At 39.0% G+C, this 16,528-nt stretch overlaps 1 protein-coding gene across 1 annotated transcript in view; it reads left to right on the top strand.

Moving 5' to 3' along the window:
• The window catches only part of BMP3 (bone morphogenetic protein 3), a 28,563-nt gene extending 12,476 nt beyond the window's left edge, over positions 1 to 16,087 (top strand). Inside the window, exons 2-3 of the mRNA XM_004280158.3 lie at positions 4,886 to 5,796; positions 12,219 to 16,087. Coding sequence (XP_004280206.1) covers positions 4,886 to 5,796; positions 12,219 to 12,410 — 1,103 coding nt within the window. The 3' untranslated portion in view covers positions 12,411 to 16,087. The remainder of the gene's footprint in view (positions 1 to 4,885; positions 5,797 to 12,218) is intronic.
• The last annotated feature ends 441 nt before the right edge of the window (positions 16,088 to 16,528 follow it).

The following is a 16,528-nucleotide window of genomic DNA, read 5'->3' as shown; positions in this document are numbered from 1 at the left end:
CATTTTAAATGTTCTGCACCCACACCAACAAGCAATTCTTGAACACCAGCAAGGGGTCTGAGAATTCAACTGAATTCTGCCACCATCTACCCGAAGACAGCATCAAATTCCCTAGGTAAAGGGCGCAGTCCCACAAGACTGTCCTCCACTTCAGATGCCAGTCCCAAACCCAGGTTGTTTCCTGTGCTTCTGACCAAACTAGCTACAGATTGGAGTTTCCCACAACCTCCTCCTTGGGTTTGGTTAATTTGCTAGAGTGGCTCACAGAACTCAGGAAACGCATTTACTCACTAGATTACCAGTTTAGTATAAAAAGATATAACTCAGGAACAGCCAGATAAAAGAGATGCAGAGGGCAAGGTAGGGGAAAGGGCTTGGAGATTCCATGCCCTCTCTAGGCGCTCCACTCTCCCCAATCTCCATTTTGTTCACCAACCCAGAAGCTCTCCAAACCTTGTTTTTTAAAATTTTTATGGAGGCTTTGTTACCAAGTCCAAGTTCGCTCTGCTCACCACAGGACAGGACAAAATATTGGATTGGAAAGCCAAGAAAATGGCAGACTAGTGTCTCTGAAAAACTATCTTATCAGGGTTTGGATGCCCGTTTCTTTTATAGCACAGAGAGGGGGAGGAGATAAGGAAGTAAAGTAAAAAGGCCATAAGTTTTGGAAATATCCCCTGGAATGGCCAGCCTCGGGGGAAGGGGTGTGGTAATTTCTTCTTTCTTGCAGCCATCCTCACGTGGACAGGGTCCGGATGCTTCCCTGAACAAAGGCACTTTGGTTTAACATTCAGGCAGAGGGGCAGGGTTCCCTGAGGCAGGCCATTATGTATAGACAGTATCCTTTTGGTGAACAAAAGCAGCGGAAAGCAAAGGTTAAAGTAAAAGAAACAGATCCAGTATGTAGTCACATTTGGCTCTTCCCTGTTACAGCTTCCTTATGTAGGCATGGCTGATTAAATCATTGGCCATTGGTGATTAATTCAACCCTCAGCCCCTCTCCCCACCCCAGAGGTGGGGATTAGAGCTGAAAGTGCAAATCCCCAATCACAGGGTTGGTTCCCAGGCAGCCAGACCCCATTCTTAGGTGACCTCCAAAAGTCACCTCATTAACATAACAAAGGACACCTCACGGCTCTCATCACTTAGGAAATTCCTAGAGTTTTCGGAGTTCTAGACCAGAAACGGAGACGAAGACCAAATATGTATTTCTTATTATAAATCACAGTATCACAACATTTAACCCAGTGTATCCAAATATTATGATTTCAACACGTAATCAATATAAAATATATTAATGTGATATTTTATACTAAGGCTTCAAAATACAGTGTGTATTTTACACTTACGGCACATCTCAATTCAAACTTAAGTGACTAGTTGCTATCATAGTGGACGTTGCAGGTCTAGTTAGCTAACATTCATTGAGTTTTTCCTAAGGGCTATGTGCATTACCTGCATTCTTTCAATTAATTCTCACAACTCTGCCATTGATACTATTGGGTTCATTTTACAGGTGAGCAAACTGAGACTTGAAGAGTTTAGGTAATTTGCCTGAGTACAGCTATTGGGTGTGGTGGAGCTGAGGCAGGGCCATAGGGCTTTGACTTCAAACGAAGGCACTGAATTAAAATTAAAGCCATCAGAAGAGGCAGTATGGCGAGTTCTGTGACATTTATGAGACGATACTGAAGATTAGACACAAGGTGAAGGCTGGTTAACAGCAGAGCACAAGGTGTCTGGAAACATGTGTGAAAGAAGGAAATATTTTGAAGCAAAATGTAGGCAAAAGGAGTAGGATTGGTTTCCCCAATAAGACACCATCACCCACATCCCTCGGAGTTCATTTCTTCCCTGCCAGTGTGTTCCTTTGGCAACCATCTGATTGCCACATACTTAGAACAGAGTGACTTCTCTTTCCTTCCATTTAAAACTTCCATCTGGGTAAAAGTACACGCTCTTTGAATGTATGAATTAAAAGTATGAATTAAAGCTAGAGTCTGAACAAGCCTGATGCCATGGCTTTGTTATAAAGGTCTGTAAAATATTATCCTGGTGTCATGGATTACACAAACATTCACAAATGGCAGTTTACTCCTTTTCCCTCACACAATGTTAGAAATGAGTAAAATATGTTTCCCACTGCACTTCCCTTATAAATGGGGACTCAATGAACTCATTTTAAGTTTCCAGATCTTTATAAAAATGTTTTGTTTTTACTAAAATATGTTTTTGATCAAGAGCATAATTTCACGATTGCGTGTATGTTTCTGAAATAAATATGTATATGAAACAAGTGTATGGAGGAGGGCCCAGGCTCTGGTGACTGATCCCAGGACAGAGGATTCTTGAGCCTAAGCTCAGCCTTACCATTAGGTCATTAGATGATCTCAAGAACAGGAACCAATTTCTGCCCTTACTAATCAATTGCCCATTCTGTTACTCTCTCTCATTTCTGCATCTGAAGACTTGGAATACAAATTGCCCAGTTTCGATAATTCTGTCGCACTCTACAGAAGCAATTCAACTCTTATATTCATGTAATTGCATAAACTTTAGACAAGCTCCGCAACAGCACTAATTCTTCATGACACGCTTGACTGTGTGACTCATTTTTCAGATGTTATCTGAAGATGGAGCTATATGGTCTTGCTTACCCGCCCTCATCCTGCACCCTTAACTTTGTGAGGAAGATAGAAGAAGGGGTAATCCCTGTATTATGGTTAACACCAGTACGAACAACAATAATAATTTATACTTAAGAAACACTTACTGGACCCTTTATGAACTGATTTACACACATCTCATTTAATTCTGATGACAGGAGTATTATTCCATTTAATGAATGAGAGCACTAGTTACGTAGTTAATAAGTGGCTGAGTTACATAGTTACATAGTTAATAAGTGGCTGAGCCAGGATTTGAATCAAAGTGAATTTCCTTCCACCAATGCTTGTAACCAGTAGGCTAGACGCTGCTTCAGATAAGATGCTATCATGACACTGTGCCAAAATTCTAGGAATAGTTCTTGGCAGTCTCATAATTAAAAGCCAGAACTCCCAGCTCTCATACCACTATGTTTACAAGTGTGTTTCAGTAAAGGAAAGAGAAAATTAGTAAAAATGGCTGACCCTTGCCTTAATCTTCATCCAGTTGATAAAATTACTCCTTTTGTTTAATTGTGGTGAAAATTACATCATTTAAGTATAGCTTTTTTTTTTTTTTTTTTGGCGGTACGCGGGCCTCTCACTGCTGTGGCCTCTCCCGCTGCGGAGCACAGGCTCCGGACGCGCAGGCTCAGCGGCCACGGCTCACGGGCCCAGCCGCTCCGCAGCATGTGGGATCCTCCCGGACCGGGGCACGAACCCGTGTCCCCTGCATCGGCAGGCAGACGCCCAACCACTGCGCCACCAGGGAAGCCCAAGTATAGCTATTTTTAAGTGAACAACTCAGGGGCATTTGGTACCTTCACAGTGTTATGCAACCACCAGGTTTATCTAGTTCCAAAATATTTCTATAATCCCAAAGTAAAACCCCCTACCCATCAAGCAATTTCTCCACATTCAGCCCCTGGCAAACACTGGTCTGCATTCTGTCTCTACCGATTTACCTGTTCTGGATATTTCACGTAAATGGAATCGTACAACATGGGACATTTTGTGTCTGACTTCTTTCGTTTAGCACAATGTTCTCAAGGTTCATCCACATTGTAGTATTATCAGTCCCTCATTCCTTTTTATGGCTGAATAATGTTCCATTATATGACTATACAACATTTATTTATCCATTTACCCACTGATGGACATTGAGTTGTTTCTACCTTTTGGCTATTGTGAAGAGTAGTGCTGCTATAAACGTGCATGTACGTGTACTTGTTTGAACACCTGTTTTCAATTCTTTTGGGTTTATACCTGGGGTAGAATTGCAGGGTCATGTGATATTTCTATGTTTAACTTTGAGGAATTGTCAAACTGTTTTCCACAGCAGCTGAACTATTTTACATTATAGCCAGCAATGTAAAAGTGTTCCAATTTCTCCACATCCTCACTAACACTTGTTATCTTGTTTTTCTTATTATAGCCAGTCTAGTATATGTCAAATGGTACCTCATTTTGGTTTTGATTTACATTTTTCTGATGACTAATGATGTTGAGTATCTCTTCATGTGCTTGTTGGCTATTTGTATATCTTCTTTGGAGAAATGTCTATTTGATTCCTTTGCTCATTTTTTATTGGTTTGTTTGTCTTTTTGTTTTGAGTTGTAAGGGCTATTTTTATATTCTGGGTCCTAGATTTTATCATATATATGATTTGAAAATATTTTCTCCATTCTGTAGGTTGTACAGACTTTCTTGATAATGTCTTTTTTTTTTTCTTTTTTTTTGTGGTATGCGGGCCTCTCACTGCTGTGGCCTCTCCCGTTGTGGAGCACAGGCTCCAGACGCGCAGGCTTAGCGGCCATGGCTCACGGGCCCAGCCGCGCCATGGCCTGTTGGATCCTCCCGGACCGGGGCACGAACCCGTGTCCCCTGCATCGGCAGGCGGACTCTCAACTGTGCCACCAGGGAAGCCCGATAATGTCTTTTGATGCACATAATTTTAAGTTTTGATGAAGTCCAGTTTATCTATTTTATGGATTTATCTACTTTTTTGATTTATATGTTATTTTCTTTTCTTACTTGCACTTTGGGTGTCATATATAAAAATCCACTGTCAAATCCAAAGCCATGAAGATTTTACCCCTATGTTTTCCTCTAAGAATTTTATGATTTTAGTGCTTATATTTAGGTCATTCATTCATTTTGAGTTAATTTTTGTATATGATGTGAGGTAGGGGTCACGTTTACTCCTGTTTACTTTCTTTCTTTTTTTTTTTTCTTCCTAGGAATGCTTGAAAATGAGAAACTGCATATTTTTAACCTGACTTCTCTAACCAAGTCTGAAAACATTTTATCTGCCACACTGTATTTCTATATTGGAGAGCTAATAAATATCAGCCTGAGTTGTCCTGTGTCCCAAGGATGCTCACATCATTCCCAAAGGAAACACATTCACATTGAGCTCTCTACGTGGATCCTCAAATCCACCGGAAACCAAAGTCAACTCCTGGGTCATCTTTCAGTAGATGGAGCGAAACTTCATCGAGATTTTGTTTCCTGGCTGTCTAAAGACATCACTCAACTTTTGAGGAAAGCCAAGGAGAATGAGGAGTCCCTCATAGGATTTAACATTACTTCCAAAGGCCACCAGCTGCCAAAGAAGATAACACCCTTTCCTGAGCCTTATATCTTGGTGTATGCCAATGATATTGCGATTTCTGAGCCCGAGAGTGTGGTATCAAGCTTGCAAGGACACCGGAATTTCCCCACTGGAGCTGTGCCCAAACTGGATAGCCATATCAGGGCTGCCCTTTCTACTGAACGGAGGAAGAAGCGCTCTGCTGGGGTCCTGCTGCCTCTGCAGAACAATGAGCTTCCTGGGGCAGAATATCAGTATAAGGAGGATGGGGTATGGGAGGAGAGAAAACCTTACAAGACTCTTCAGACTCAGCCCCCTGAAAAGAGTAAGAACAAAAAGAAACAGAGAAAGGGACCTCACCAGAAGAGCCAGACGCTCCAGTTTGATGAACAGACCCTGAAGAAGGCAAGAAGAAAGCAATGGATTGAACCTCGCAATTGTGCCAGGCGGTACCTTAAAGTGGACTTTGCAGATATTGGCTGGAGTGAATGGATTATCTCCCCCAAGTCCTTTGATGCCTATTATTGCTCCGGAGCATGCCAGTTCCCCATGCCAAAGGTAGCCATTGTTCTTTGTCCTGTCCTTCCTATTTCCACAGAGTAGAAAGGCACATGTTGAGTGTGTGTTTCCATTTACAAAATCCATCTGGACCTTTATTCTTGCATTCTAAAGTGTAATAGGTAACATGGTTATGCTTGGTTTTTCTTTAATGGTTGTTAAAGTAATATGAAGTCAATATTGGTATGAAGAAAGATATGAGAAAAAAATGTATGTGTAAAACATGTTTTTTGCATTGTTTCCAAACACAGTGCATATTCAGCTACCTGGTCACATGTGAATCTGTGCCGGTCCACAACAAGCAAGCCCCAAATGGTAGAAGGCTGATCTTTGAGGGGGTATTCAGGGAATGAGTGAATGTCATGAGAGCAAAAGGAAGGACTAATTGGACTGATGCCCTGATGCAGAACATTTTTTGATAGTCTCTTGTGCAATGAATTGTCATCATGGGGCTTAGGACCAGGGTTGGGCTAGGAAAACTTACCTCATGAAATCCACCAGATGCTTATATCATTTGCTTCTCTGATAAATATCAGAACAGGAGTCAGAATAGGGAACAATGACTCTGTAGACTTCTAAGACCTGTTTCAACCAGTCAGAGCTTACCCGTGCCTCTTCCAAAATCAATGGACTGAACTTCATCCTATCAGTACTCAGAATCCTGACAGATATATTCTCAGAAGCCTTCCCAACCCCACCTCCATCTTGCACAGCAAGTCCAAGTGACTGTTCTCTTTGAATTTAGAGTTAATAAAACATATTTGTACCCCTTTGCCTTCCATTAAGCTTATTGCTGCACTTTCATTCTTAGCTTGTAACAATTTGGATTATACAATGAAAAGTGTTCCTAGAAATAGAATTCAGAGGAAGAATAAGAGTGTTTTTTTGTTTTGTTTTTGTTTGTTTGTTGCAAAACTTGAAGTGAATCAACTTCTGCTATTGTATGTTGATGGAGGAAAAAAACCCTTTGCCTGAAAAAGTGACCAACTTCTGCTTACAGATCTTTAAAGCAGCTTGTTCATGTTACAGGCCTGTGATCATTGGGATGCTAAGGGCAACACACCCATAAAGCAAAGGGCCGACTGAACAAGACCAGGTCAGCCTCAGGGCCAGGACCTTGACCGAAATCCCATTTTCCTATTACAATGTCTCAGGAGGATGAGCTTTCTACATTTTCTAGACCTTGTGAATTCCATGTTTTGTCAACACAAACACAAAGTAAGCATTATATACATTTATAATGACATAAACTGCCTTATCTTGTCTAAATATTTATAAAGGACATTTTACTGATCAAACGAAACTTGGTCAAACTGCGATAGCATTTAAAACACACAACAAGGATGCCAAATATAACAGGCAGTGATGAATCTTTATTTTACAGTGTGGCTTGCTTTGTGGCATTGAGAGGCAGAAATGGATTCAAACTGTCTCTAAACCTGGGATGACTGATTTTAAGTGGGTCTCTGAGTCTTCCAAATAATCCCTCTCACTTTCATAAACTGTGGTTTCTTCTAGGTAGCCTGGGGAAGGAGTTTCCCTCTTTCTTCTTGACTCCAGATTTTAGGACCCAGGGAGCCATGATAATGGGGAGATACTTAGTCAGTTGGCTTACCCGGCCTGGTCTCCACATTACCCCAGTTTGCCTCTCCCATTTCCTGTCGGCTCCTCTTGCTTTTCCTGTTCAAAAACCTTGCTTCCGTAGATCTTCATCGTGGCTCTCAGTGATCTAAAGAATAATAATTCAAAAACTTATGAGGGTTAAGTTAAGAATAGAAGAGATAAGTTTAAGGTAGTGGTAGTGCAACAGAATGATTACATGTGCATGCTCGACCATAGCTGGGTTTCTTAACCTTAAGATGCCTGCAATTTGCCTCAGGATCTTGTTAATCTGTAGGTTCTGATCCAGTGGTTCTGAGGGTCGAGCCTAATATTCTGCATATCTCACAAGCCCCTAGATGTTGCTGATACTACTGGTGCACACATCGTACTTTGAGTCGTCAAATCCTTTTGCCTTAAAACTTGGTTCCACCTCTTAACAGCTTTGTGTTTTTTTGTGGTTTTTTTTGGCTGGGGGGGAGTTACTCAAACTTTCTTTTTATGTTAGGTTTCTCATCTTTGAAAGAGGTACCACAGTAAATAAAAATATCGTAGTATCTACATAATGAAAACAGTGGGAAAATGAGATCATAGAGCACCTTGTGCTTAGTAGGCACTCAACAAACTTTTGCCATTGACATAATTATTCGTGGCCATTGTTTATTATTATTGTTGTATTAACGGCCAATGGACTGAGGAGAATAGAAAATCAAATGTAGGGGACTGAAGGAAAAGCACTTAGGAAAAGGGATCAAAAGAATAAAAGACGTAAGACAAGAAAAAGTTTTGTACATGTTTCTTACCCCTTTTTAAACATCACAAAGCTTCAAACTGGATTCTCCGTTCAGTCCAACAGTCCATAACCTCTTTGGAGGGTAATAGAATCAGGAGGGCATTGGTTGCAGCACTGAACTCATGATAATAGTTGTCAAAACTTGAGATGGCATCAGAACTGCAGGGAGAGTTAACAGGGATAAGGGTGTTTTCTCTCTGAGTTGGAGATGTCCTTCTGCCAAGTTGAGAGTAGAAGTTTGGCTGTGATGTGCAGTTCTCAGTCTCTCATCACGTTGTGTGGATCTGCTTTTCAAGCTTTTTAGTGATTCCCTGTAAGTGTTCCAGGCTTTGTGTCTTTCAAATGGTACAGTCACCTAAAGGATGGGAAGCGTGAAGCAGTGTGAAGCTGTGACATCAGGGGTACCTAATCAGTGTTGCTGTTATCAGCAGTGTCCAGCATGGTAAGCAGAGTAAACTATTTAAATAAAAATATAGTCTGAGCAACAGAGGAAAACAAGGTCTCTGACCAGATCAGTACAAACACATGTGGAATAAGTGAGGTGCCAAAGAACTTTCAGACTGTAGATATACATTTTGCCCCAGAGAAAATTTCTCCCAGGCCAGACTCCTCTGCTGGCCCTCCTTCCTTCTGGCCTCCTGAGTGAGAGCCTGCTCTCTAGAGCGGGTTCTTTGTCTGCAAAAGTTGACAACCTGTCTGTAATTCAGAACAGCTGTGTTCTGCCTTTCCCAAATTCCAGGCTTTGCCCTTTCACTGATTCCAATTAGATAGTTTCTGGGCTATCACACCCATGTGGGCTGGAAGAGTGTGGAGCAAAACCCCATGGCCTGAGTCAGGAATGAAGGCTTGGAGCTGATGACATACTCTCCCCTGCTAACGCATTTGTAATCAAATTCAACTCGAGGACATCATCCACAGCTTGGCAGGTGCGGGCCTGACCACTGCAGATTTCATTCACAGACACGGCAGCTTGAATTTTTCTGATTTCTAGCCCCTACAGCCAATCTGTCCTCCCAGGGAGAGAGACCCCTGGCGTTCTGCCACGAGATGAGAAATACCCATGTAGCTTTAGCCAAGCCGTATGCTTTTGCCTCCCCTCACCACCATAAAAGAGATGGAAAACAGAGATTTCAGATGAAAATGATTGAGCCATTGTTGCTGACAGAGGTCCAAGGGAACCAGCAAGGATTGGAGGAGTGAAGGACTTTTTTCATGGAATGGTGCTAAGGCTGGGAATAGCAAAGACACAGAATTAGGGAGCAAGGAAGCTAAACACTTGAACCAAGCATCCTATATAAAGAAGAAATTCACATGGATGAGGTCAAAATGATGTGCCCTCAATTAATTTCCTGAGGTTTCCAGTTCCAATCTCTGATCATGAAGATGAACTCTAAAAATCCTAAATCTTGATGTACTGAGTTACCTAAGCAAAAAAAAAAAAAAAAAAAAAACAATGACCTAAACAGATGTCAATGTCATGTTTCACCTTCAATAAAAAGGGAGACTGGGGAGAAAAACAACACAGGTTTGCATTTGCCATCACTAGGTTTCTTAAGCTACGTAAAGAGGGTCCTGAGAAATGTAATCGGAGCTCAAAAACAAACAAAAATGATAAACTGGCAAATGCTCCACACTAGCAAATGACCGCATGGATCTTTTGTGCATGATATAATTATTCCTGGTCACGGCAGCTTGATCAGAGAACTTCACAGTGAGAAAAAAGGGGACAACTCCCTCTAAAACTGAGAGGTTGCTGATAAGACACACCAGCAGGGAATCAAGGGCTTGCACCTGGATTCCAGTGAGCCCACCAGAGACAGCTCATAGTTCCTGAATCTATCATTTGTGAGTTAGAGCTTAAAAAAAAAAAAAAAAAAAAAATGACAGGAATTTTCCTAGGGAACACCCATGAATATTTTCCATATCTGCGCCAGGTCATTTGCTCAGAACCTTTCATTTTTGTTGATGGGAATTATTTCCACAGAAATAGGTACAGTGGAGGGTATGTTATTATTTATAAGTATTTCATCCATTTGGCAAGTATTAATTCAGTGCCTAGAAAACCTGCTCTGCTTCAGGCACTGAGGACCAGCCATGCACAGCAGGATTTATGGATCAAGTCCTCGTCTACTTAAATAGATCTACTTTATATGAAAATTAAATAGTATAGGAGTCAGTAAAACATTAACAATAACAGAATATCGTCATAAAATCTATGGTTTTTAAAAAATCCTTTGGGGCATTATCATATGCTGTTTGGATGATTGAATCTTAAAAATAAATTAATAGAGAAAAGTGTAGCTGCAAAAGTTTTCTTTAGAAATCACCAATACTAATGAAATAGCAAACAGTGGCCATTGAGCCCTGTTGTACAATATGGATTGCAGTTTGTCAGTTACACAGATAGTATTGTGGCCACAGGGCACATGATATGCAAAATAGAGCAACATAGACTTCTTATCCTTAAGGAGAGAGAACACCTTTCTTTGCAATGCTACTTAATTGTAAGTTAACTACTCTTCTTAACATACACTTAAAACCTCTAGGAAGAAAGAGTAAATAAGGCAGCTGGCCATCATCAGACTAATTTTAAAATAATTTATGCCTGTTAGCAATAATGTTGAAGTCTAATGTATGGAAAATTTTTTTCACTAAGATTGAAAGATGAGATGAGACAAATCAGATTTGCCCTTTTTCTGCCCCCCTCCCCCCAATCCTATTTTTTTTTACACTGTGCCAGCTTTCTGTATTATTTGCTTCTTCCTTGGCTTGTATATACTCTTAACCTTTTAACTTGTTGCGGTTTCCCATACTGGGAGTTTTAGGTGTGTGAAATTAGAATACCAATTAATTCACTGGGGGCAGAGGTGCCTCTGAAACATGGCTCAAAATCTTGACATTAGAAAACCAGAGTTTTGGCCTAAATCCCACACCTGAATTGACACATGATCCCTGGCAAGTTACCAAATTCCTGTTTTTAAATTTGTTTGAAACAAAACTGGTTTCATCTGCTTAAAAGAGACATTGGGGAGAACTAATGTTGAAAATTGTGGCACCGCTCATGAAGAAGTTCTTACCACTCTGGCAATACCTAAGCATTCTGGGCTTGGAAGAGTGACCAGTCTTCAATGCTTAGCAGAGCTGGATGATACTCTCTAGATAAAACCACACGTCTCCCGTGGACGTTAATGATCCCATTTGGCATTTCTGGGGAACAGCTTTTACCCAGGTTTCTTTGGTCAAACTTCTGACAGCCATGGGATAACCTCAGGCCCTCTAGATTATTCCCTGAGGATATGCCCCAGACTTAGAAGACGCTACAACCTTTAAGTCTGAACCCATTGAGCAACAGTGACCCCCAGTGGCCAATTGTGTAATCACCATCAATTCATCCTGGTGGTAATCATTAAACAAAGTATAAATTTGTTTATACATTTGCAAAATGTATTTGTATTTTGTATATGTATTTTGTATATGTATTTGTATATAAATTTGCAAAACAAAGTATAAATTTCACTATAGCAGTGGCAAAAATATCTATGTTAAATAGGTTCTTGTTAAGGGTTCTTTATGATTAGCATAGGATCAAGATCAAATTGTTTCCGTTGCAAACCTGTTATACAGAACAACCTAGGGTGTATTAATTCTCTGGGGAGTAACTCATTTTTAATTAAACAATTCTTGCTTTAAAAACTGGATTAAAATCCTCACTCTACATGTCTACATGACTTTAGACATGTCGTTTAAGCTTTCTGAGTCTATGTCTCTACCTGTAAAATGTATGAGATGGCTGTTTTGTTGTAAGGATTAGAAATATTACACAGAACATGCCTGGCACTGAGCCGGCACTTAGTAAATGACAAATCACCGTTTTGGTGATGGTGATATTGGAGGTTGGGTTGAATGTGTAACGATGCCAGGGCTTTAGTAAGCTGTTGAAACGGATTCATAATATATACATTTTAGCGATGAGGGCTGGAGAGTGGAAAAGCAGTTCCACCTAATTGGTGTTCTCTCTTTTCTTTTCCAGTCTTTGAAGCCATCAAATCATGCTACCATCCAGAGTATAGTGAGAGCTGTTGGCGTCGTTCCTGGGATTCCTGAGCCTTGCTGTGTGCCAGAAAAGATGTCCTCGCTCAGCATCTTATTCTTTGATGAAAATAAGAATGTGGTACTTAAGGTATATCCAAACATGACGGTAGAGTCTTGCGCTTGCAGATAACCCAGCAAAGAACTCATCTGAATGCTTAATTCAATCATTAGTTTATTTTTATGGGCTTTTTTTTTTTTGCACTGCCAATGCCTTTCATTTCAAAAGATTTTTTAATGGTCAAAAGAGAATGAGTAAATAGACTGATGATTTCCACCAGGGAGAACTGGACTGTATCTGTTTCTGAATGTAATTCAAAGCAAGATTTTAGAAAATATGGACATCTCTTTCTTTAAAAAAAAAATTAAGCAAGACAAGTGATCAAACTGTTTTTAGAACTATTAGAGAACAAACTGATTTATTTTTGTAATGGGCTTTGAAAATAGATTGGAAAAACCCAATAGCTTATCATTGATCTCTGCTCATAGAGAATAGAATCATTTCATATCTTAAAGCAGGCTTATGGCCTTAGATTCCTGAGCAATGCATCAAGTGCTAAATAATCCTATCAGCTCTGATGTTTGTCTTAAAATTTGTGGAGACTAGTTTACCTGTGTTTGTCTCTACAGGTCATTGTGTGACTAGCTGAGTGCAGAGTGTGTGCTCTGTGTAGATGGATGTGAGCACATTGCCAGGGGCCTGTGCCCTCTTTAGGAAGGTTTGCTTAACATGGCTTTATAATTCAGTCTGCACAGGATTCTTGTTTTGTTTCATTTCATGTTCTGGCAAGTTCCATTCAGTTACGAGAACTTTACCGAAAAGAATAGACTGATCCAAAAGCATATGCAGAGAGTTACCACTTGGCTCAGCCATTTATTTGGAAATACTGATGTTTTCATTTCATGGCCTCCCAGGAAAGGGAACCAGCAACCCAATTTTCAAAAACCCAGACGTAATTCTTCTTCCATATCTATTTTCCATGAGTGCTTTCATTTGTTCTTTTAAATGGAACTTAAAAATTCAGTTGTTTAATTCTCTTGATATGCCTTTACTTCCTATGAAGTAATCAATAGATACCGAGGCTCAGAAGTGAAGGGAATATTGGCGATTTCTTTAAGTGACCAATCTAATCACAATCACACGTTCAATATCGTTGTTCAGCCACATCCAGGTCCAGGCACTTTTTCACGTGGATCAAGGTCTTTGGCTCAGACGGGGAATCTACATTTTAGCAAAACTCACTGAAAATTATCCAACAAGAATGGGAGTCAAATATAGACACTTCTTGGTGTTTTCCCATTTCTATTTGTCATAAATATCTCCTCTTACACTTTTGCCTTCAAGAAATTGTTTCAAAAATCTTTTCCTCACTATATTTATGTGTGTGACAGAAATGTTGTCAGACCATGGATTGTTGCTGATATTCTGTCTGTGGTTAATCCTTATTTCAGTTCAGTCTGACCTGAATAGAGTCAACTAAGCCATTTCAGAGGCTGTGAAGTATCAGAAGACACGGGGTTTTGTTCTGTCCCTGCCTATAGCTATCTATGGTGGTTCATAATTTAATAATACTAATTGAGCATCTACTTTCTGAAAGACATGTGTTAACTTCAGTGTCTTCACTGGTAAAATAAAGAGGCTGACTAGTTGAGCTGGAAGTTCCTTCTGCTACCGAAAGCTTGGGTTTACAATACAGTACTCGCTAGGTCACACACATCTTCCTTGAATGGATGGTAGCAATAGAGCTTAAAAACACTGCAAATATAGCTATTCATAAACCAAAGGAAAAAACATCCTACTCTTCAGTGTTTATGAGTGAGTATGGCATCCTCCATGGTTTAAGTAGTATTTCTCTCTTACTGGAAACCCATTAAAAAAGTGCCATGAAAAGAAGTTTTTGACACTTCTGGAGTGTGTGTTGACGCCATGAATGAGACACACCTGTTCTAAATAATGAATTAAGTCTTGGTTCCTGAGTTACTATGGTTTCTTCCAGTCATTTTCTGTTCTGGTAGCATAAAGTTAAAGATTCAAAATGAGACAAGGGATGAAATTATTTTTTACTAAATTTTGTCAAAAATTTGAAAGCAAAATTATGTAGTAGAAGTGAGGCAGTGTGTGGCTGCCCTATCCTGGTCATAGTGTCTTTCAATAAAGAAAACTTTTCTTTCATTGGTAGATTGAAATGAAATTCTTAATGTAGTTTTTTCTAGAAATGTATCAACCAAAACCTCTAGCAATGTCCAGTTGTACTTCTCAGCCTTTTTCTATCGTGATGTCTGTCTGTTACCTTTCTTCATTTAAATTGATGCCCACTTGTTACAGATTAAATCCTACAATGGCCAAAAAAAAATTATCTAATTAATATTTTATCTTTAAGAACAATTGATATGACAAAATTACAACATAATGAAAGAGTTTGAGCAGTAGTTATTTCTCGGTGACCTTGTAACCATCACTTTCTACCGTATTGAGCAAATATTACAGTTTAAATGGGAAAATGTTTAGTCCCCCAAAGTAAAGGAAGATTACTTTTCAAGGGTTTGAAGTGGTTGAAATAAATGAGTTAATATTTTAATTAATAAAAATTTACATGAAATAGTTGGAAAATTGATTATTTCACAATTTGTTAGGTACTAGTATCTATATAGTTACTGTATAAACTTTTTATAAATGTCTTGATATTAAAGTGGCATTAATGAGAAGGGAAATTATATTTATAATGCCATTTCCTAAATCATGCCTCTTTCTCTTCCAACCACCCTCCCACCCCCATTCCTACATATGAGACACACACACACAGTTAGTTAAAAATGAATTTTTTTTCAGTAACTGTTCTCTTGAATTCAAATTCAGGGACTGCTGATGTCGATATAGTATTTTCAAAGGTTTTTGTTGTAACCTGTGTAAATAATATGCAGTTTACAGGATTTGGGGTTGTAGAATTTAAACTGGAAGATTGGACTCCCCAGATTTCAGGACTACAATATTCCAGATCAATTTCGACACTCACCTAGCTATATATTAACTGATGATCATTTATTCATTAAGCTAAGATTTTTTACTTTAACATTTCTGAAAAAAAAACCCTTTTTGCCCATTTATTATTTTCATAGACAATCATATGTGTATAATACTATTATCAGTCTGGCTTATAAAAATTTTTTATATAATTACATTATTCAGTTTTAGTCTTTCACTTTTCTCTGTGCTAGCAAGTAAGAAATGCCTGAATATTGATTTGGTTGAATCAAGGCTGGGTTAAAAAATAGTTTTGCACACCTGATGTGTAAGATTAAATATGAGATTAAATACGATACCTTGGTTAAGTCTGACTTCTCTGTATATCTTTTTTCCCTTGAGAATTGTATTTTAATGTAGTTTACAGGTGCTTAAATGATCCCCTTTTCCTAAAAACCAAGATTTCCCTTCGGCTTTCTACAGTAGTTTCTGTAAATGTTTTAGTTGAGAACTGAATGCTTGTACAGTCGATGGCAATTTTGAAAATATATATTATATATGTATATGGAAAAACTTTAAAGATGCTTTTAATTTATTTAATGACTATTGCCTTCCTATCTACAATGGTAATAATTTTCGTACTTAGATGGTGAGAAAAGGTTCTTTTTACTACAATTATTATGTGCAAAATGACATTTGGTTCTTCAGTACATTTGCTAAAGGGGCGTATTGCAGTGAAACTGTGAAGGACGCTTCACTACTGATGTGTAAGCTTTGCTGGCTTTGTATCACTTTCCTCCAGTAATGGAGAGCTTTTCACTATACAGTTTGGAAATAAAATTGCTTAACTGAACTCCTCCCCATTCTCCTCTACTTATCATTGGGAAAGACTACATTTTCAAAACTTGAAAAAGTTGAAAAACTGTGGTGCATTTGAAAAGAGATAATAAAGTTTGGGCACAGAGTTGAACATTTTCAAATGGTATCATGAATGGAGCATCATAACCTACAAACAACATAACATGAAATATAATTAACACTGTGAGACAATATTGAAATATACCCATAAGGAGAAAACTCTTATGTCTTCCGAACTTGACAAACTCAATTTGAATTGTTTCATATTTTCCTTCTCTTTCTCTTTCTCTCTCTCTCTTTCTCTTTCTCTCTCTCTCTCTCTCTTGGCATTTCTTGTTTAACCACAAACTCCACTTAGAAAAATTTTTTCTGGATGCCTGCTATTTGACAATAACTTTATTTCATCTGTCATTGTTACCATGTCCTGTCCA

Source organism: Orcinus orca, chromosome 4 (assembly GCF_937001465.1).
Source record: "Orcinus orca chromosome 4, mOrcOrc1.1, whole genome shotgun sequence".
NCBI classification, from domain to species: Eukaryota; Metazoa; Chordata; class Mammalia; order Artiodactyla; family Delphinidae; genus Orcinus; species Orcinus orca.
The sequence above is the reverse complement of the archived record's forward strand: the minus strand, read 5'-3'. Positions and strand labels throughout refer to the sequence as shown.